The sequence below is a fragment of the Aphis gossypii genome, chromosome 1, assembly GCF_020184175.1.
Source record: "Aphis gossypii isolate Hap1 chromosome 1, ASM2018417v2, whole genome shotgun sequence".
Taxonomy (NCBI): Eukaryota; Metazoa; Arthropoda; class Insecta; order Hemiptera; family Aphididae; genus Aphis; species Aphis gossypii.
In genome coordinates, this window is record NC_065530.1 from 9,177,474 (window position 1) to 9,200,818 (window position 23,345).

The 23,345-nt window shown below is 28.9% G+C and overlaps 1 protein-coding gene across 1 annotated transcript; it reads left to right on the forward strand.

Moving 5' to 3' along the window:
• Positions 1-9,805: 9,805 nt before the first annotated feature.
• On the forward strand, positions 9,806-14,749 carry LOC114123546 (uncharacterized). The gene is made up of 3 exons (XM_027986561.2): positions 9,806-10,132; positions 10,243-10,513; positions 14,233-14,749. Exons 1-3 carry the CDS (start codon positions 9,986-9,988, stop codon positions 14,577-14,579), a joined length of 765 nt encoding a protein of 254 aa, XP_027842362.1. The 5' UTR covers positions 9,806-9,985; the 3' UTR covers positions 14,580-14,749.
• The last annotated feature ends 8,596 nt before the right edge of the window (positions 14,750-23,345 follow it).

Consider the following 23,345-nt stretch of genomic DNA (forward strand, 5'->3'; position numbering starts at 1 on the left):
GACGGACCGGAACATATTTTGTGTCGTCTTCTGAGACATATTGTGAAGATGTTAAATGAAAATATTCTTTGGTTAAAAGTAAAAGTAAATATTACCGGAGAAAAGCAATGAAGACAATATTTCAAAATGATTAACTGCTTATGATAGCTTTCTATATGTGAGTTGAATGACAAAAGTTAGTTAACTGTAAGAAATCTGTTAAGAGACAATATTATGCTATAGATTAGTATATATAGATACATTTAGTTCAATTATCTGTTACATATATATTTTTTAATAAAGCGTGTTGAGTGTTTCCATATTTGTTCAATATTGACATTAAAATTCTTTGAAACCAATTAATCACATATTACTATAAAATATAACAACATATTTTTGAATTTCAGTCTAAATTGCAGGAACACAAAAATGTTGATTATCTGGTTTCAGATCAATTATAACACTATATATTTATTTAAGTATGTAACTATAAGCTATCGAGCTAGATAACACACCGTGTGTCGACCAAAATTAATTTTTCTGCGCATCCCTAAACGTTACCCTTTCATATGGAAACCGGTTTCGATAGCAGGATGCGCAGAATCTGCGCGTTCTCTCGCTGGATAGAGTTTAGATATTTATTCAATGATGATACTAAAATATAATAGACACATTATAAAAAATTATACAGTTCATTAAGAGAGAGAAATAACTTTATTTAAAGTGAACTGCCCGTCTATCGGGTTGCCAATATGACACAGTGTAAGAATCAAACATACAACTGTTACAATGGAATGGATAAGAAAATGTATATAAATGAGATTAATAAGTTAATAAAGTAAAATTTGATTAACAACATTTATATAATAATTGTAAAAAAAGTCATCCGTCAATCGGTTATTTTCCATTGCAGCGTTAAAATCACAGAGTCATATCGAATTAAAATCTATGTAATAGACTGATAGTTATAAAGTATAATAATAAAAAAAGATAAACAACAAACTTTCTTCCAATCATAGTTTGAACACATATTTTAATTTAATAGTTTATACATTTATTAATGTATTTAGGTATTATATGTAATATAATATTACAATACATTTTATGTATAAGCTTAAAGTACTTTATGTTATGATACGTTAACACACAACTTATTATAAGCTTATAAGAATCATAAAATAAATTACAGAAAAATGATATTATATAACTCCATCAGTCATCAGAAATTGATTTAAAAACACAATAATCGATCACTTTTAGATGTAGAAAAAATATATAACACATCCATAAAAGTGGACCTAGTTATATTTTAATTTTAATAAAACGATAATACTACGACAGAAGTTAAGTGAATCAAAATAAGTGGATGACATCGGAATTACTGTTCCAGTCTTGAAACAGTTATAATTATGTTAAATCTAAATCAATATTGTGTATAATTTATATAACTCGAATAGAGTGAATAGATTATTGGTTTTAAAAATATGGGAGTTGTAGTTCAACTATACTGATACAATATAATTTTAGCTATTTATTTATGATTAAACAAATATTAATTGAAGAAATTTGAAATATTCCACTATTGCCGACTTAAATTATTATTTTCTATTTAATTTTGTAGAATTAAAAAAAAAATATGTTTATCTATAGATGGGAAAATATTTGGTATAAATAACATCATTTTCAAAATATTATCCTCGAATCAATAATCCATTATGACACGATAGGATCTTTCTACCTATCATAACATAAATAATTATTTGGTTTATTTTAAATCTATTATATTATATATATCACGTATGGTTTTTAATAAAACACAAATGTTTAAAAATATATTTACAAATGTCTTCAATAAATTGTGGTGGTTACCTACTTCAAAATATCAAATGTATCAAATGCGTATGACTCAATTTTAACTAAAAAATTATCAGCTTTCTTATTCAACAAGTTCTTGTTTGGCTACTATCCGTGAATATGTTAGTGAAATAATTTTCTATCAAAATTTGATTTGCACATTATGGTTTTCTTTTCTGGGTAGGTACCTATATCATATTATGTACTATACTGCACTGACGGTATAATAATGTAGACCACGACTATTATTTTGTAGTACACGTTCTTGTAGTCACTAACTATAATATGTATCTATACGTATTATATTATGTTATCATTGCCACGGAGAAGACGTATTGATATAATGAGTATAATATATTATTTGATCGGTAAATGGTTTTATGCGATCTATTCATAAATATGCGACAATTCATACTATTATTATTATAATCGAATTATTATAAGGGACTATTCTTTGTTTTCGCGCGAATGGAAAACTATGTCATACATACATATTATAGAAAATGAATTTGATATTTCGTTTTCGTCAATCGTTTACATCTTAACCAAACACGCCATACATGTATCATAAATATTTTCACCAGCTTTAAAAATGATTGTCTTTTACGGAGATGAACAATACGACGAGAAACATGTCATTTTCGCAATTGGTTGTTAATCACACATAGCATAATATAGTCTAGACTTGGTAACTATATTATCACCAAAACTCATGAACCACTATTAACAGTATATACGAACTCAAAAACATCCGATCTTCAACTGTAATAAATATTTGAATATTATAAAAGAGTATAGAGCATCATGTCCCCAAGTGTTATCTGCTATAATGTTAGGATACAAAATTGTCATCTGAACCGGATGGTTTCTGAATCAATTTAACCATTAACGCGTTAGTTTAAAATAGTTGCTTAATTCGATAATGTTTTTTTGAATATAACCATAAATTAAGTTTATTTGTCAACAACGAACAAATTTCTAAATCTTATCTCAAGTGCTTAAAAATAATATTGAATGAATCTTAAACGTGATCTGAAGTGAACTATAAACACATAGAAATTTTTTTCCAAAACCAGGCCTTATAATTTCATTCTTTTATGTAGCAAGTTCCAATAGATATCGTGAGAAATCCCCTACGGTCACTTTGGTATTATATTATAATTTAATTATCAAACCAATATTGAGGTCATATATATAATATCACATATTATTATGGTTACAATATGCATACGCACGTTTTAGATGTTTAATAGATGTATATTGGTAACGATAATTTTGCATAAATAATTAATATAATAATCTTTAGCACGGCTGTTCCATAATATTATTTTAAAAGTTATAAGTTAATATTTTAGTGAATAATTAATATCTTTCTCTGTATTTCTAACTCTAGCTCTCTTTGTAAAAATATTATTTAATTTTTTTCACTTTACTATGTGCACTATTAAAATTAAATAGTGTACAAAACAATTACGTGTGAAATTGATCTCATGATAGTCATCGCAACATCATTAGTTCGGAAAAGTGGATAGACACGCACGTACCATTTTTAAATGTTTATTTTAAAACAGTCCATTGGAATCTATCGAATTTTCAATTTCGTGACGAATTCTGTATGAAGACAGATATGAATAAGTACTGAGTAAACGAACAAAGTTGAAAACTTGATTATACAGCCATTGTAGTAAACATATGCAACGATTGACCACACATCCGTTTTCATTCGTGATCGAATGCCTTTTACACACTTCGGTGATCACCAATAATTGTTGATCTAAATGTTATTATCATAAAGTGCCTTATACATACATACATATATATATATATATATATATATATAACCCAAGAACATTGTCGACGATATTGATCGTTGGTTTGCAAAACGCACGTATAATATATATGCATAATATATTTTGCTGAGTTAAATAATCAATAAAAGATAATAATAATAATAATAATAATAATAATTGTTTTAGATACACACAGAAGGCGTAGAAACGCTATTAATAAACGCAGCGTCCCAAAATTGTTTGTATGTAGGAGTGCAGGACCATGTTATAACTTATAAGCCTCCTAGCTATTACTACCATTATAATGTTTTATTCGACGTCAAATATCACAGAATTACTATTAGAACACTAAATAAAAGTGTAGAGAAAAAAATTACGAGCCAAAAATATAAGCACTCGTAGGTATACGACTGAGGCGCTCGAGAGCGTGGCGTACCTAATTCGACGTATGTTTAACACACACTCCTCTTCATATGTTTTTCACTACGCATCGATCACAACTGTAAACTAAAACTTCCATATAAGTCTAATTATAAATTCAAGTTGAACATTTAAATCAGAATATCTTTATATTATTAGAATACTAAATGGTACTTTCTTCATCACTTTGAGTGTAATATTCATAGGCGCAAATAAGGTAATTTTTTTTTTTTTTTGGGGGGGTAGAATATTATAAGTTACACAGACCTAATATTGATAATAACTAAAAAGCAGGGCTAGGATTTGTATGCAATATAAAATTGTAAAATATGTATTTTATTTACCAAAATATGCAAAAATATGCATTTAAATTTTTATAAGATTTTTTTTTTTTATTAAGAAACTTGGTCTGAACCATTAGTTTCGACAATTACAATAAACGTATAACTATATAATAATTAATAAGCTACTAAATTAGAAAAACATTATTTTTTCTTTTAATTATGAAACCAGTCTGGTTGAATAAATTAAGCGTGAATAAAATATTTTTATAAGATAAACACAAAAATTTAGTAACAAAAAAATTTGTCTGTCTTTATATAATATAATTGAGGAATACAATTTATAATTCACATTCAATAGTATTACACGCTACGACAACATATTTTTTTAAACTGTTAAATATAAATGAATTAATACGACATATAGGTATTGGTATTATAAAGTATGCATTTTTCGCATTGTTATAATCGAAATATGCAATAATATTCATTTTATTCAATATATTATTTAATATATGTATTTTATCCAATATATGCAAACACGTGCAAAATAAAAACACCACCGTCTATCTCATCATGAGGTGATTCGTGGACATTACTGACAAAATCAATAATCAGAAGTCGCAAAAAAAAACATGCTGTTGCATGTAAATCCTAGCCCTGCTAATAAGTAATAACTGAAATAGTAATAATATTTGGGGGGCTAGACAAGTATTTAGGTGGCTAAGCCTCCCTACTCCCTAGCCTTATGCTAATGCTTATATTATACTTAAAATGATGTAAGTATATTTTACAGTGCTTCAAGGTATTGGTTTATAAGTCATACTATGAGATATAATGGTTTCGGACACAATATAAATTTATCAAATTCAGAAAATACTACTAATAATAATAATATAATTAATATATTATAACATAAATTAACCTTAAAAATAGATGCTGGTACACTAGGCTCTTTCGATTAGAATCATTATATCATGTGAATTAAAATTAAATTGTATTAAATTTAAACTTGAAATCTATTATACAACAAAAACGAGTTTTAAATGTTATACTGTCTAGGTATTATATACCAGACAGAAATGATTAACAGTATTTATATTCATTAACGCGTTTTTTTTTTTTAATTTTCTTTATATTTTATGATCGCAATGATACAGAAACCGTGCTTATCGTGGGAAACGTTAAATTTACATTCAAATTTTATTAAGACAGTACTAATAATTACAATAGTAATTATAAGACCGTGGGCGAAATAGTATCCATCGAAAGTGTTTAATTCACATCGGGTGTAATTTGTATGTATATAGTACACCCGCGACACTAATTCAATTATTACAGACTTTTTGTTTAGTGGGCATGCTAATATAATAAATTAATAATGTACATGATGTATAACATTTTTATAGGTATAATGCGTGTACGATATACCTAATGTATGCCTATGCGTTAGTTCCAATTTCTTATGACCTTATTCCGACACCCGAAGTAAGAGAATATAATTATACATAATATTATATCCCGTGCTTTGTGAAACGATATTGTTTGTTTTTGCGCGCAATTTAATTATAAAGGCGAACATCGCTACGGGGAATCATATTTTGCTTAATTAGGACCGGCGCATGCATTGTTACCGGTAGCCGCACGCCCGGACCCCGAACACAATGAACGACGACTATTTTTCTGGTACGCGTAATTGAATATAATTTTCTTATGAAAATAAGCCCATATCCGCTGCTGGTAGGTGGGCAGGCCGGCAGATAGGTAAAAACAATATCCGACGCGGATATTATATCGAAGGTATTTTCTAACTCGAGAAAACTTAACGACTTGGGACTTGTAGTCTATCGACTTTGAATAAGACGGACCGATAATAAAATATAAGGTTTGAGTATTCGACATAATTTACTGTTATTGTGATAGTTATATATATTTCCATTAAATTACGTAGATGTCCGAAATAATATTAAACACGACAAAATGTTTTCGTAGTTTACCCACGGTATTGTTATGGAGCAATATTAATTCAAATTTTCCTTTTTCCCAAACGTCACGCAAATGTAAATGGCCGACTTACAATATTTATTATATGTAAACACTAAAATACGCCGTATGTCCGTATATACAGCAGTATTATAATATTATGCTATATTTTATACGACTATAAATATTGTAATATGTATAACTGTGACTCAAATAGTAAGAACAGCGAACCGATAATCATAATAGTACATTAGTACTATGATGACGTATGTAAGTAGTATCGTTCTACTATTATGTACAATATTATTCAAAAGTATGCAAAATGGTATCAAGTTGTCTTTTATTTTATTTTATTTTTTTAATCCTAATATCGTGAATTATACCTACGAATGCATTAATTACAAATTCGATTTAAAAATCAATGAAATGAAATGATTTTATGTTATAAACTATATTCTATAGAAGGCTTTAGTATAAATAGTGTAGGTACCTTATTGGTTCTTGAATAAAACATTTGTTTTTAAAAATGACGTAATATGGTGTGTTGAGAATAAAATAGTTCTAATTCTAATGTAATTAGTTATGAATGTTTTAAAACATACTTCATATAACGATACCCCAATTTCATTAATCTAGTTTAGTGTGTTTTGAGTTGATTAAGAATAAGTATAAAGTATACAAATTATTTTGAACTAATATTAATTGTAGTCTATATATTATATAATTGATAGTGTATAGTTTATTTTATTTCATTTTTATGTACTATATATGTACTTTATGTATTATTTTAATCATAAAATCAATAAAAATTTCGAATAAATGATAAGTAATAATTGTACAGTATTATTTTAATATGTACAAAATAAGTACTAAGTGTACAGGACATTTTGTGGCTTTATAATTTTGTGCTTTCACTGACTGAGTTAATCTGAGGTCTTCTCAAACTATGAAACGGTTGCCAGTAACGACAGTAACTATTAAAAAGAATATACAGTCCCACTGTGCATTTTAGGTTACAGAACGTTGTTGCGATGTATGATCTAAGTTTCAATGCTAACATCGCGTAAACGGTTTAGTTTTACAAATATTTAAGTTTACAAATAAACATCCCAGAAACGTTGACGTTTCAACATCACTGAAACAAGTTGCTGTAACAGTACAACAACAGCGTAGTGATGTGATATTGTGATGGAAAATAATTTATATAAATTCAATTATTATTTATAAATAGACAAATATAGTGGTATTTCTTACGGCTTGTGACTAGTTGTTGTGACGGGACTCGAAGGGACTACGGTAGACACTAGACAAACTGGCGACTGCGAAAGGCGCGAGCGGGGATCCAGGGAACAAGATAAAAATGTAAAAATTATAAATTATAACGGTTAACGGATTAACGTCGGCAGACGGCGATGCGCTTGTGACTAGCTGTTGTGACGGGACTCTAAGGGACTACGGTAGACAGTCTGGTGACTGCGAAAGGCGCGAGCGGGGATCCAGGGATTAAACAAAATTAACTAAACGTATAGTAGATCCAACTAAACAATCTAGTGAAACTCTTAAATAACCACACCATTTTAGTTACTTCAACTAACTTTATCAGTAGAATAATTATATTTTTTAACTATAAAATTCTAGTTCAGTTTACTATACCATTTAAGTAAATCTAACTAAAAATTAATTACTTCAACTAAATTTCTGCCAACTAAAAATATTTAGTTTATATTTTTTTCCGTGTGCCACTAAAGCGCGTCTAGCTAACCCACCCACTCGCCATCCATCATCAGTCATCACACATAATATTATATATACATAAACTTGAGAGTATTTTTCTTTTGTACATTTTTATCATAATCTATTATATTGTGCATTGAAAATGTTTTGTATCTATTTAAAATACAATTTTAGGTAAGTAATGTACTTAAATGTGTGTTATTTTCACATAATAATACTCCCCGGCCTCCGCTGCTTAGTCCTTAAACTATCATCTCTAAACTCAATATTGTGAAAATGTCATTACCCAAATAGAACAATTATACACACATTTTCCAATAGGCAGTCGTGGTTAGGTAGGTTAAGGCGTTCCCCAGTTAGGTAGTTAAAATCATGGTTCTCCGTTGTACAAGTTCAAAACCCAGCTCGGACAGATTATTTTTACACTTTTTTCTCGTTTTATTACGTATTGATGTTGATTAATAACATCTATGTAACATCTACTAATTGTAAGATAGATGTTTCTAGAACGTTTTATTTATAACATCTCAGAGATGTTGGTACGATGTTACAAAATATGTTATGTAAACATCAATGCAACTCATATGAAACGTCATCAAATTTGGACAACGGCAGTTACCACAACATCGGCGCAACGTAAAAGTAACAATAAACGCAATGTTACAAGTTGATTTGAAACATCTCTGAAACGTTTATGTGACCGAATATTGCACAGTGGGGTGTATCTATTTTAGGTACATATGGGAATTAATTTTTTTGCGGGGAGGAACACTTTCTCTTGCATTAAAGTCTCCAAGAATATGCTCCTTCGTGTTGATCAAGTGCTTATCTGGTGGGCACGAATTCCCGCTAAAAGCTTTTAACGTCCAGTTAATGCACTTGGTTGAATAATAATATGTACTTTTCATCGAAACCTTAACTACAAATTATGAGAGTGACCCAAAGAACGATGCAATTGCGATGGTCCCTACTAACTTATATTATGGTGTACTGCTAGTTGCTACGCATATAATATAATAATATATTAGTGTATTATATTATGAACATAAATGAAAATAATAATAATATTATATTTTCACCATCGTAATGTCACCGTTATCGTTGTAGTTATCTTTTTAGTTTCACGAACGTACATACATACAAGAAAATCGATTTGACAATGATCAGCGAAACGGTATTCGAATATGATAATGACGTCGTTCATAAACTCACACACACACACACACACACACACACACGCTCGCGCTCACACACATGGAACGCAAAGCGAAAAATGAAAATAGGAATAGAGTGAAATGGAAAAATTTCATTGCAAACTCCCAAAAACTATTCACACGGTATTCTTGTGTGTACTTAAGTGCAAAAATAGCCGGCGGCAAGTGCTCATCATACGTGGCCCCCTCAGGATTGCATACCCACAAGACAGACAATATATTACTATATATATATATAAATATATTATTTTCTCCCTCTCTCTCTCACTCACACACATATAAATACATATATCGGTCAAGCTCCATTTATCGTTTGACGATGACAATGGATGACGACGATGATGGGCGGCGCGAAAATTGTTATTATCGCGTCGTCGTCGTATTCTCCTGGTGGGACGACGTAGTGTAATTATGTTCAACGGGAAGTTATCCGGATGTGTTGTGTATGTGTGCGTGTGTTTGAGCGGTTGTGTAGGGCTGTCGGCTGAAAAGTAGTCGGTGGAAATAAAATTTGGTAGTGGGGAGAGTGGGGCGCCGTATAAAAATCCTAAGGACTGTCTGTGCAGGACAATTCGTGGAAAAACCTCGTGCGCTCTGCTATACCATCGCATTCGTGTAGTCTTTGCGATCGTCGTTGTCGTCATAATTTTCGTCCGTCGTGCCATATCCGATACTCGCCATCGTCGTAAAAAATTCGATCGATCAACATTAAGTTACATTATCCTCAGCAATGTCGAAATTAGTTGCAGTCGTATTCACGGTGGCGGTGGCATCCTCATTGGTAGTGGCTCAACGGCCCGAAGCCCGTAAGATCGATTCCGGTCTCGGAGACTTTAAGGTAGTGTTCAAGGTATTTCAAGACTGTTCAAAGGCGCAGGTAAGTCGACTGCAAATTCCGATGTCGGTAAACGACATTTAGTCTTGTTTCCACTCCTTTGGCGTTGTAGCTATAAATAATAATACGAACGTCATCGTGTTTACTCACAGTTTGGACCGTGTCTGAAACACAAGCTATTGACAGCCCTCGACCGAATCAGTGAACAACCGGAAATGGAATTGTTCGATGGTGTCCGATTGGTCAAAGACCCAGCTGTTGCTCTAAATGACGTTGCCCATGACATATCTTCGGCCAGGTCTGCTGGTGATGACGAGACGGATAGTCTGGACACGCTGGTCATTGACAGAGTGATGAACTTTTTCAAAAGTCGCAGTCTCCAGTTCAAACTTCTCGACAACGAACCCAGAGAAATGGCAGATGGTAAGCCTAATTGTTATTTTATATACACATAGTTACTCACTGGTACTTGCATATATTCCTATCGGATTTTATACGTTATAGATAAAGGGTGAATAATTTTTATCATAATATCGTTTTATACGAATACAACTTGTAGATATTATTCTACTATGATTTAATCTAGTGATATAATATTTTGTACCAGAGTATAGTATAGTATTACTGTTAGCGTGTAACTACTCGTGGTTCTATACAATAATATATTTATGTATGTTTAAAAAACTTTATTCCGATCTTCATTTACTGAACAAGACATTTTCATAATTGAAGAAATTTGCATTAAACTATTTATCAAAAATATTTTATAATATTTGATAATGCTTCTATAATTTGATGCTCTAAAATGTTATGATAGTTAGAATTTTTGATCAAATACAAACTTTATTTTAATATTTTAGTTAATAATTTTTTATAAAACAAAAAAGCTTTAAAATCAAAATTTATCTAAACAACTAGACTCCTGTTTAATTAATTTTGATTGGTTTTATAAAATACATTATTTTTTATAACAATACCATGTATAAACATAAGTTGAAATGTTTGGCAATTAATCTTATTAGTTCAACTAGGTACGTCTAAAAAAAGCGATGTTTTATAAAATTTTAAATAAATTATATAAATAATAAAAATTGCTATCTAAAATATTAAAAGTTATTAAATGTACATAATATATTTGTATACATCGTGAATAGTTTGTTACATTCAGATTATTAATAATAGTTTATAATTTATAGAAATAAGTTAAATATTTTTTCTACATCAAAATTACATAAAATTCGTAATAATCTAATATTCAAATATATATAAATACATTATTTAGTTAAAACCATACTGATTTAATATTTTTAAGTGTCTGATATACTCTGATCAAAGTAGCCAGTAGAAAAACCTACTTTTAGTTTATTTAAAAATTTAATTTATAATATTATTAGGCTTTTCGTCAATTTAATCGCATGTTAATTTTAAAATGTGAATATGCAATGAATATGAATTTATCATAGTTTTTAAAGACGAGTGTAAATTACTATCAGTAAACCCATACAAATCTCTTTCGGGTCAATAGTTAATAATTTACAAGAAATTATAACACTATTGGGCATATTTTTGAATCTTGGAACCTCTAATATTTAATTATTTTTTAACGTATAATAAAATTGTGTTGATAATATTATTTTATCGTTTCGTTGTTTAACGAAAAAATAAATCTAAATATGTAATACATTTTAAAGTAAAGTTTTAAGACTCCAAACACGAAGCGATCGTATATCATAGTACGCCAGTAGAATTTAAAGTATTATTGAAAACCCGTCAAAAACGATGAAAACCGAACATGCAATTATTGATCACCAAATATATACCTATATATTACATGGAGACTGACACTGCGACCTTAGGCAACGACGCGTGCCATTGAAATGTTTTCCGACGTATCACATTATTATCATTATATAGTGTAAGTGAATTCTTTTCCGACGAAATTCTCGATGACAGTCCAAAAAACATAATTGTTTTTAATAACGTTTCATCGTCAACCATACGGTCAGACGCGTTTCATACGATTGATTTTTAATGCAGGTACGGCAGACTGCGTTTCTTTTTCACTTTTCTACCGTCGGCACGAAATTCCCAGGTGACATTACCTATGGTATATTATTATTATCCTCTGCCACAGCCATCGCATACCGTGTAACGATCAATCGATATATTATTATGATTATCAATGCGCCTATAGTTCATTATTGTACGCGCTTGTATCCATCCGTGTACGTATATTACAATCGACTAGGTGACATCAATATCGTGATAACAATAATAACAATTTAGTATTGTAATAGAACACCTTTATATTATCATATTATTGTTATGATGAACGACGCACACCGTACGAATCGATTAAAATATATTATAATAAACTCGTCGCACGAGCGCGGTTGGTAATCAGTTGGTTGTTATTTCAATCGAATTTTCCACCCACTAATTATTTTCTACATATGTTGACGTTCAAAAGTCTTCGACGTCCCCAAAACTCTTAATCGTACACGATGTGGTATTTACGAAGTTTGCAATCTAGAAATAACAAAATTAGATTGTGATTTCGAGCTCAACGATTCGTGCTATCTGCAAGGGCAGATATTTAGTATTATTATACTGTTAATATTGATTATATTATATTACCTACTTTGATCGAAGTTTATTATTTTAGGGATCTTTTCATGTTTTCCGATTTTCGTTACTTCCGTTTATTCTCACTGTTTTTGACATAATTGATTCTACGAGTATTTTGTTAAGCAGATTAAATGAGCATATTAAACTGATAACCTCAGACTCGACTACCAATGATATCGGTGAAAAATCGAGAGTGTAAAATATGATGACACTATAATCAGATATACAGTTTTAGTTTCCCGATGGCCGTCGTCTACCGTTCCGCGACTACATATACCTGGACTTAACATTAAGTAGTGACAGTAGTGTCACCCCAAAAATGAAATCATACGATATCACTCTCGTAAATAAGTACTTAGTTCAAAATTTAAATCGATTTCACTATTTTTACGGATGTTAAATGAAATGGTGACCCCACTCCCGATATTATCTGCAACTGAAAAAAAACGACGACGGAGACGCATCTCCACGACATGGTTTACACATCGGTCGGTTCTAACTTTCGTCTATTACTATTATTAATTATTATATTATGTTATAACCTACCTGTGGTGTACACGTATGTGAACCTATTCACACCGCAGCGGTGCGTGACGACGACAGCGGAAACCGGGTCACAGAGGAGTCGATGGAGTTGCGATCATCGAAAGCGTCATTTTAAAACAATAATTAATTAATACGATCATAATAATATGTGATCTAATGATATGGTTTTTTGACGGACAATCGCCGAGCGCAGACACCCATGTAAACGATTATAACAATCAAACGGTACGCCTACGCATCTCGACGGCGTGTACAGCACACCACAGGCTCCTCCGTGTTAACAATGTCATTATGATTTATCTTCATCGACGATCTTATTAGTCGTCGTCCACACACCCTCTGAAAATTGGTGTTACGCGTCTTCGTCTCGACCCGTATTTATGTGATTCGTTGCCACGCATCATCTGTCGTCCGTTCCTCTGCTCAGCGATGTCAACTGTCATCTATCTACCGATTGTCAATGTAATATTGTCGGGCATGGCATATTGTACAGCTATCGGCCTTTCTCTTCCGATATCCTATACTGCATTGTTCTCTTCGTCCATCCACACTGGTACCGACTACGATTACGTCGGAAAACTTATTAATTCTTAAATACAATCTACAATTTCATATAACAGCTCCTAATAGTTTCTATTTTTACACCTTCGGAAATTATAGTGATAGTTGACGGCAACCATATAAATATAATGTTGTACTATAGTATATCATATTATACTAGATACTTGTGGGATAATACATTTCGAATTAAATATTTATATAAATATAGTATAATACATAATTTTGATACTGGACATTATCAATATGATAATTTATTAAAATACATAATGCGCATTCGTAATATCACTTTTACTCTCGGTTTTCAACTGAGTAACAAACAGCTAACCCTGAAAATAATATACTTTGTAACTTTTTTTTTCTTAATGACTATTATTTTAACGTTTTATAATTGTATAATGTTAATGAAGGTCGCAAAAAGAGCAACAAGTACAACTCGCTGCTCATGTACCCGTTTATGATGGGTGGCATGACTATACCTCTGGCTTTCGGCGTGCTCGCCCTGTTGGCCGGCAAAGCACTGATCATCGCCAAACTGGCGCTGGCCCTGTCCGCCATCGTGGGTTTGAAAAAGCTGTTCAGCGACCAAGGGGGCAGTAGCCACGAGTACATCACTCACGGAGGCAGCGGTGGACATTACCGCCGAAGCCTGCCCGGCGAACCGATTTCCGCGTCAAACATGGCGTACAGCTCGTACATGCCCGTCTACGACGAACCCATCCGGAGCACCACGTCCAACGCGATCCCTCTGCGATGATCGACTTCATAATACAACGTCTACGTCACACTATGTACGGAAGACAAACGATTATTATTTATTGACAGATGGTATATAACATTTATATTATTATTATGACTATTATTATTAATATTATTGTATTATTTATTTGGAATCGAATAAACTCGATAAACCTTTACAACTTAAAATCTGTATTGTACTATAATATAATATATATGTATATGTATTATGTATATACTATATATATTATATGTATAACAACTCGCTCGATGTGTTCGATGAAGACAACAATATAATATCATAATTATATTATATTTTATTATTTATACACTGTAAAGAACATTGTTATAGATTTCATTTTCAGTATACCCATCCGCTTTCAAGTTCATATAAATTATCTTGTGAAAACATTATCCACGTAAAAATAGTTCATTTTGTGCATTCGTACGGAAATAATAATATAATATGAACCGTATGATGGTTTACGAAATGCATCCGTGTTAAGAACCTAAATTTTACACAACATAAAAAAAAATCCGATACAATAACTATATAGACTATAATAGAGTGGAGATACTCGTACTGATTATATTATATAACGTTCACTTTATAGATGATTGGTTGGTAAATCTAAATGCTTATAACATGACCACGAGACGAGTGAACGTGTTTACGGATTTACGTTATAACGCATAGCTAGAAATAATACTATAATAATGTCCAAAGATTCGGTTTAAATTTCTCCCGAATTTTATGAGCGCAGGTACGTAATATTATGTTTTGGCGTTTTCCATTTAACCGACAATTCAACGACAATGAAAATATACCGATGTCTTAGACGTATCGTTTTCTGATAATATATATTATGTCGGGCGCGCGTGTGTACTATTATAGTGACGACGACACAATCATCGTTTTCGTTTTCAGACGTGAAAATCGCGGGCGTGTGGTAGTCACGGTATTATAATATAATACGTACACATATTACTATAGGTACAGACTCGCCCGACCGACGAGCCTACACGTCCGAGTCGGATGTAAAACGAAATATTATACTAAATTATATTATTATATTCGTTTTCGACATTAATCCATTATACTATTAATATTATATATTATATGGCAAGTTATATAGAATGTTCTCCAATAACTCATTGTAATACGACGACATATTATTTTCTATTTTCTATTATATTACCTATTAATCTTATTATTGTTTATTTTGCACTGGAATCGTAAATGCTTGTTTCGTAGTTAGGCTATACTCTCGCGCGTTATACAGCAGCATTCAATACATATGCACACGTATATCTTATTATTATAATTTACGCGTTGTATCTGTATTCAATCCGTAAAGATTTATTTTATTTATAGACAATATAGTAATAATATCATTATGTCTTATACTGGAATAAATTTAGAAATCCATCCAAATAGTCGACACTAGTATACATAGCATATCATAATATTATAAATATTATACTTAATCGGTTTCTGATGACTCGTGTTCGTACGTGTGTATTTTAGTCATGCATATGACGGTTCGAACAGTGAGTAATGACCACGGCTATACCATGCTATTATACTGCAAATAGCATATTCAAAACATGTTTGCTTATAATATACTTGTAGTCATATTCCTAAAATAATCCACGATTGTCCACCATTTTCAATGGAAAATCGTAAAGAATTTTATAATCGAGTCCAATATTGGTACGAAGTACTGTTAAGTACGATAGGTAAGTGTGTTTGTTTTATAATTTTTTTCATTGAAATCCACACGCATTCTTTTTCGAAATTTCTCTTAAATAACCATAAAATCATATAAATAAAGACCCAAAAATTGCATTTGAACATTTCATTGCAATTACACACCGAACTCGTGTCGCGAACGTCGTACAAGATCCGTAAGCGAAACTATATAATTATCTACTTATCGTCGTATGGAACCTGCACGTTCAAGTCAGCAAAATATAATACGGCGTGATCAATTTTTCGTTTCACATAACTGTTATTTGGGTCTCTATTCTATATAATTGAAAATAAATGTGTAATTTTGTCAGTTTACTCACAATTAACTAATAAGTTCTACATGTCCTGTGTTCACGAAAATCCAAATTGAATTGTTATTTCATTCCTATCAAATATAATAACACTTAATTACACAAGTGGTAATTAACTTAACGAGTTTTATGAACATAAAAAAAATGTATTTTTTATAAAAATGATTGAAGTTCATAGAAACCAAAACATAAAATTAGCAATAAATCATATTATAATCATCAACAAAACTAATTATTCAGATATCAACAACATTTTACTATTTAAAATTTAAATTAAAAATAATATTATAATACTACTTTTACATATACCAGGTGTTCAATAATTTTGAAACTTTTAATTGCTACCTTTATGTATGTTTTAATATTTACATGGAGCAATAGCATAGATAACACTTCCATACATTTATAATGTCAATTATTTAATAACCTCATTAAATATATGTATTATATTATCATTTATCAGTCCAAATTAATCTAATAACCGTTTCAAAAGTTATTGAACATCCTATATATATAAATAGTGTATTATTAATGATATGATTTGTATAGTTTTGAGTAAAATGAATAGATTAGTAATTTTAAAATTATAAATTATATTTAGCACAGAAGAAATATTATAAAAAAAAAATTGTTTTCTATTTATAATATAATTTTTGTTTTTAAAGTCTACATTTTGTATAAATACGAACAAAAGTAACAGTAAATTACTTAAAGATCGATTTCTTAATTTTATAAGACACGGGATGTTAAAATAATATTGAAAAATAAATGTATTAGAATTTATCTAATTATTAATTAATCTCATAATATAATATAATACAATAACGTGTTTTTTTAGAGATCCTTTAAAATCCTTTAGAAATCCTTTTTAGTTATCCTTTAAAAGGAAGAGGAAAATATTATGCAATTAAACGACTGTATAAATTTCATCAAAGCATAGCATAAAAAGAAACTATTGAATTAATTGATTGTAATATTTTTAAAGACAATCCTTAATATTCTACTGCTATATGGCTATTATACCTGTACAATGTACATGCGTTAAAGTCACTGACAAAAATGTATTGGATGTAATTATATAGATAGGTAGGTACTTATATACTACCTAATCAAAGTATGACTAATACATAATTTTACAATATCTAATTAAATTATTAATCTGCATCATTATATTATTTAACAGTGACATCGAAAAATTAGTAATGTATTTAAAATACATTTTATTCAAGCCATTTAGTTTAAAGAATTGAATAATATAATTTAACCTTATTATGTAGAATTATTTGTAAGTTCTCTAGACTATTCTAGTTATTTTAGTGTATTAAAATTGTCTATTATTTCATTTCGCATTGGTGTACAATATGAAGTATTTTTAAAATTATAGGGCGTTTATAGAATTCATATATTTATTTAATAAAATGAAAATATTGTGAGAAGCTACGTTATTACAATATTATTACAAACATAATAAATTGATACTTGCAAATGAGAGTGGACGTTTTTACACTTTTAGCTTATTAACTTTTAATTATATTTTATTATTTAGTCAAGCCGTAAGTAGAGTTAAGTACTATGATAAATTATAACGATAACAGTTATAATATTATTGTTTTTGAAATAACTTTAAGTCGTATAATTTGATTTAAAATATGTTTTTACTTTTTTATTGATTATCATTATAACAATTTTTCTTTTCCAATATGATTATATCACATATTATCATAAAAAGAAAGTATATAATTAGTAAAATATTAACGGTATAATATATATATATATATTATATATATTATGTTATATTTCCGTCATTAATATTAATATTGTCAATATTATTCTCTCACGTCACCTTATATCAACACTTAATATAGTTTATCGTTACAGTTATTCTTGCTTATAAAGACACAAGTTAAATGTCCGCTAACAATGTATTTATTGAGCTCATTAAATAACGATAATCGAAACATACATTATCGTTAATGTTTACATGTCTAAAAAATTATAACTTGTAACATATAAACTGTATTTTTTTTAAAATATTTATCGATGATTGATGATACCTAGTCAATGGTGTGTCACAAGTTTTAACTAGGTAATGAATGAGGCAACAGCGTGGGCAGTGAGCCAGTAAAATAAATCAATGGTTTTAATTTAAGTGAGGCACTGCACACGACCGTTACTGATTTTTTTTATTATTTAAAATATATTTCATCTGATACGGATCTTAAAGTATGTTTTTGATTTCTAAACACCGAAGACGTATTTGACCACTATGGTCAGGTCTATTATTACACCGCACCCCAAACAATTGTTTTTAAATTTTAATTAACAATATACATAGGTATATAAGGTCTTTAAGCCTCTTTGTCTAACGTCATTAAACTTATTATTTTATTTATATCGGTTTTTTAAGCTCTCAGAAGAGCAATGGATGTATTGATTTTACGATTCTATGTTTATGTGAGTGTGTGTGCGTGTGTAAATGAGTACATGATAAATTGTCAATAAAATGCTTCAATTTTCAAAAATAGGATTTGGTTTTGGATATCAAATAGTATCTATTTTATGGTGTTTGTACTTAAAAGAAATGAACTTGATAATTCTTCTTTATATAATCAGAATAAACAAACAAAAATGAAGAAAAACCCAGAATTTTCACGTAAATTCAAATTTGACAAAATCAATTTTGTTTTTTAATGTAATTCAAAAACACAAAACAGTAGAATTTTGAACTTTTCGGAATAGATTTTTGTGTACATCTGTATTAGTGACTCACTCCACACCTAATGTACAGCAGAGCAGTACCTAAATATCTAATTACCTACTCATGGTTTTTTATTTTAATTATTGAGATATAAAGACAAAATTTAACCATTATAATTATATTTAGACACAAATTTTCTTAATTGTATTAAGATTTTCAAAAATAAAAGTAAATAAAGTATAAGTAATTTCAAATTATATTATTGTTGTTCTAACTTTGCCCCTTAAAAACTACTACATACTACTAAACGTTATTTTGTGATATAAGAAAATAAACCATTGTTCTTCCGTATAACCTTAGTACTTTGTTCTGGAATATTATAATAATATAGTGTTTTTATGTAAGAAAAACTGCAATTTAAAAAGAAAAAAAGTAGCTTTACAACAATCTTTAAAATCTAATCAATTGATTTTAAGAAAAAATTGTTTAATAGATTTTGAATAATTAATTATAGTTCAAAACTTAAAAATATATAAATATGGGTGTCCTAGTAGATAATAACCATAATATTGATAAATTAAATCATTTTAACAGCTAAATCAATATTTGAACAATATATATTTTTTATTGATTTGTTATTTTTCTATATACGTTTAAATTACAAAATTTACATTCTACACTAAACAATTTAAGTACAGTTTTTTTTTTATTGATCACTATTCACTAATCTTCAATCATTAAGTCATTAATATTATGACGTATAGCGTTGTACCAATATTAAATGAGAAAAATATGATGTATATTTTGCTTAGAACAACTATACTATTTACTATTTCATGCTTATACTAATAATACTGATTGTTTATATTATAATATCATAAATAATAGATTTGTTTGTATGTCGATTGTAATGTGTTTTACCATAACGACTTTGATATTATTAATATACATATTAACAAAATATACTTAGATCTTATTTAAGTGTTAATTCTGCCCAGAGATATTTTATGATGCCAATGGTTGTATAAATTCTTCTCGATTTTTAAATTTAGAGATGTTAACATAATGTCACTTTTAAAATACGTTATGATATATATATATACGTAAAATAAAAGTTATAGTTGGGATATCTATTGTTTATGTCGATTAAAAGCAATTATATTATACAATTCGATTAAATCACGGATAATCTATAGTGACTTACTTAACTCCTCCATTATAAAAAAAAACATAATATGTTTTAATATTTAGTGTATTTACATATAAATATTTAAAAAATTAGAAATAAATCCAATCGTGTAATAAAACTTTAAATTAATTAATTCACGCTTGGATATAATGCAAATATATATTTTGGAAATTTTAACAATATTGAATAGTTACCTATTAATGATTGGACAGTTGAAATGTTAACTTATTTGAATATAGTGTAGATTTTCAATAAATACTATTTATTTTACAAACAATATACAATTATTATTCAGATCCTAAAAATGTTCATAAATTGCATTATATTTTATAATTATTAATTATTATTCATCCTATCATTTAGATAAAGTCACGCTTATTCCAATCAAATAATTTACAACAAAGAAATAACTAATGTTTAATTTATAATTATTTCTTTATCACTAATATTAATTTTAGGTAAATATAGGTGTCTACTATCTACAATCTTAACATGTAATAAATCAGCTCAATATAGTTGTATAAACAGATTTAAATGTTTAATTCTTAATCAGAATATTAAATCCAAACCTAAAATTAAAATTATTACTTGACAGGATTTTATTTTAATAAGTAACAATGTTGAAAGCTGACTTTGTAACTGAAACTTCTATTGGCACTCGCTAAAAGCAACATGAATTCGATTATAATAAATTCAATTATTTATGATCGAAGTTTAAGACTAAATTCAATACATTGATTTTAATTTCAAAAATGTAACTTATGATAGATACCTAACACTGAAACAAATACACATAACATTTACTACTTAAAATAATGTGATTAATAATTATTAGATGTTTTATATTATGCACAAACTGATCAGTTTAAATTAAATCAAAAATTCATAAGAAAATCTTCATCAATTATATCACTGTGCTTAAAATTATTATATAATAATAGATTTAATTTTACATTGACTTTATATTCGTAAAGCTAAGAAAATGATTACCTACAATAATTTAATTTAAAATCTCTATTCAGGTTTACATTTTCAGAATATTTAGGGTATCCATAATTATAGTACAAAAATCCAACATATTACAAAGTAGAACAAATGATTGGTATGCGGCCGGAAGAACTGCAGAGTTACATTATAGCAGGTACTTTATTTAAATTCGCAAAAGGTGAGTCATAGTTTAGTGAGATCTTTATAAAAATGAAAATAATAAACATTTATGATCATAACGATTTACGATTTAATATAAAAAAAAAAAAAAATGCGTAAAATAATATTCGAGACACAGTATAATATACCAAAATAGGTTATAAATAATATTGCTAAACGTATAATATACAGAGTGTAACAGTAAAGAATAATTGACTGAAAAAAGTAATTAACTATGTTTTACCTACATGATAATAACTTGTATTCTGTTTATATTAATTCATTTTTCAAATATAAAGTCAACAATAATCATACTAATTAAATTTAAAAAAAAAGTAACTAAACCTATATTTGATTTGGATAAAATGTATTGATCTTGGAAAAAATAAGATTTTTTTAAATACAAACAAATAATCTTATTATTTTATACTCTACTAATTAATACATGCATTTCAAATATATAAAAATTGTTTTTTTAGAATTTTACAAGGGCACAGTGGTATTTTAGGCACTGTAGCTTAGTAGGATAATACTGATTTGCTTTTAAAAGTGTTATGATAAGATTTAGAAAGTGAAAAAGAGCTTAATTAGGCTTGGTTTCGAGAAAAAAAATAATAAGCATATGCATGATAGACCACGAATATAGGTTTACTTTGAAGTCTAGGTTCGTTTCGAATTAATGTTAATGTATTATAATAACATTATTATATTATAGTACTATAAAAGTATAATAACGTGTAATACAGCGAGATACAACACCTTTATACTTCTTATGGGATGGTGAAAACGTGACGTGTGCTGTTGATTAATATAATATTATACAACGATATATAGTCACATGATAATAATTATAATTATATAGGTATACTTCTTGAATCAATTCTTCATCGTTTAGCCAGTTATAATAGAAATAATAGTATTTTAACCGATGAACGAATGCTTACATAATATTTTTTGCACTTTTATGATCGCATGAACCGCTCGCTGCAGGTCAGAAGAAAAGTAAAAACTCCTAAAATGTGTTTGGGTATCTATAATGTGATTAATACTAGTGTCAAACTCGATATACATTTATATACATTAATATTATAGTATAATTATTATTATGAGCCAGTCGGTTTGCGAGTCTGTGACGAATGCCTTTAGCTTAATGTACTTAGAATAAAACTTTCCACATATATTTTTGGTGCGTACTCGTATATTTGCGTGAGCGGTGAGCGCACGCACAAATGGAATTTAATTATTAAACGTCTACTTTACCAAAGTCATGAAATAATAATAATATTATAATATTATATGCCAATCGCCAGAGATTATTGTCATTTGCCGTGATGAAATAATTTTATCGTTAGTAAATTTTCAGTCGAAAATTAGGTAACGATGTTAATCAGTTGTCGTCACTCGTCGATCGTGATACTATACGATAAGACGCCGTAATAAGATTATTTTGTTTTTAAATAATTACAATATTTCTAAATTATAATTAGAAAGTTGTTCGTGAGGTCTTTTGATGAACAATAAAATCAGATTAATAGCAGTTAAAATTCAACTAATCCTGGGAAATGTATAGTAACCATGCTGTCCATGTGCACGCTCCGTTTAGGAAAGTCAATCGACTCGTAAAGCTGAGCGTATGTAAAATCGAGTATTCGTGTCTAAACTAATCGGTTATCGTTAAAACTATGGAG

Excerpts from the sequence above, each read along its gene's own strand:
- LOC114123546 (XM_027986561.2), top strand. The coding sequence starts at position 9,986 with ATGTCGAAATTAGTTGCAGTCGTATTCACGGTGGCGGTGGCATCCTCA. Across the intron at positions 10,133-10,242 it reads AAGACTGTTCAAAGGCGCAG|TTTGGACCGTGTCTGAAACA; the intron begins GTAAGTCGACTG and ends GTTTACTCACAG. Across the intron at positions 10,514-14,232 it reads ACCCAGAGAAATGGCAGATG|GTCGCAAAAAGAGCAACAAG; the intron begins GTAAGCCTAATT and ends ATGTTAATGAAG.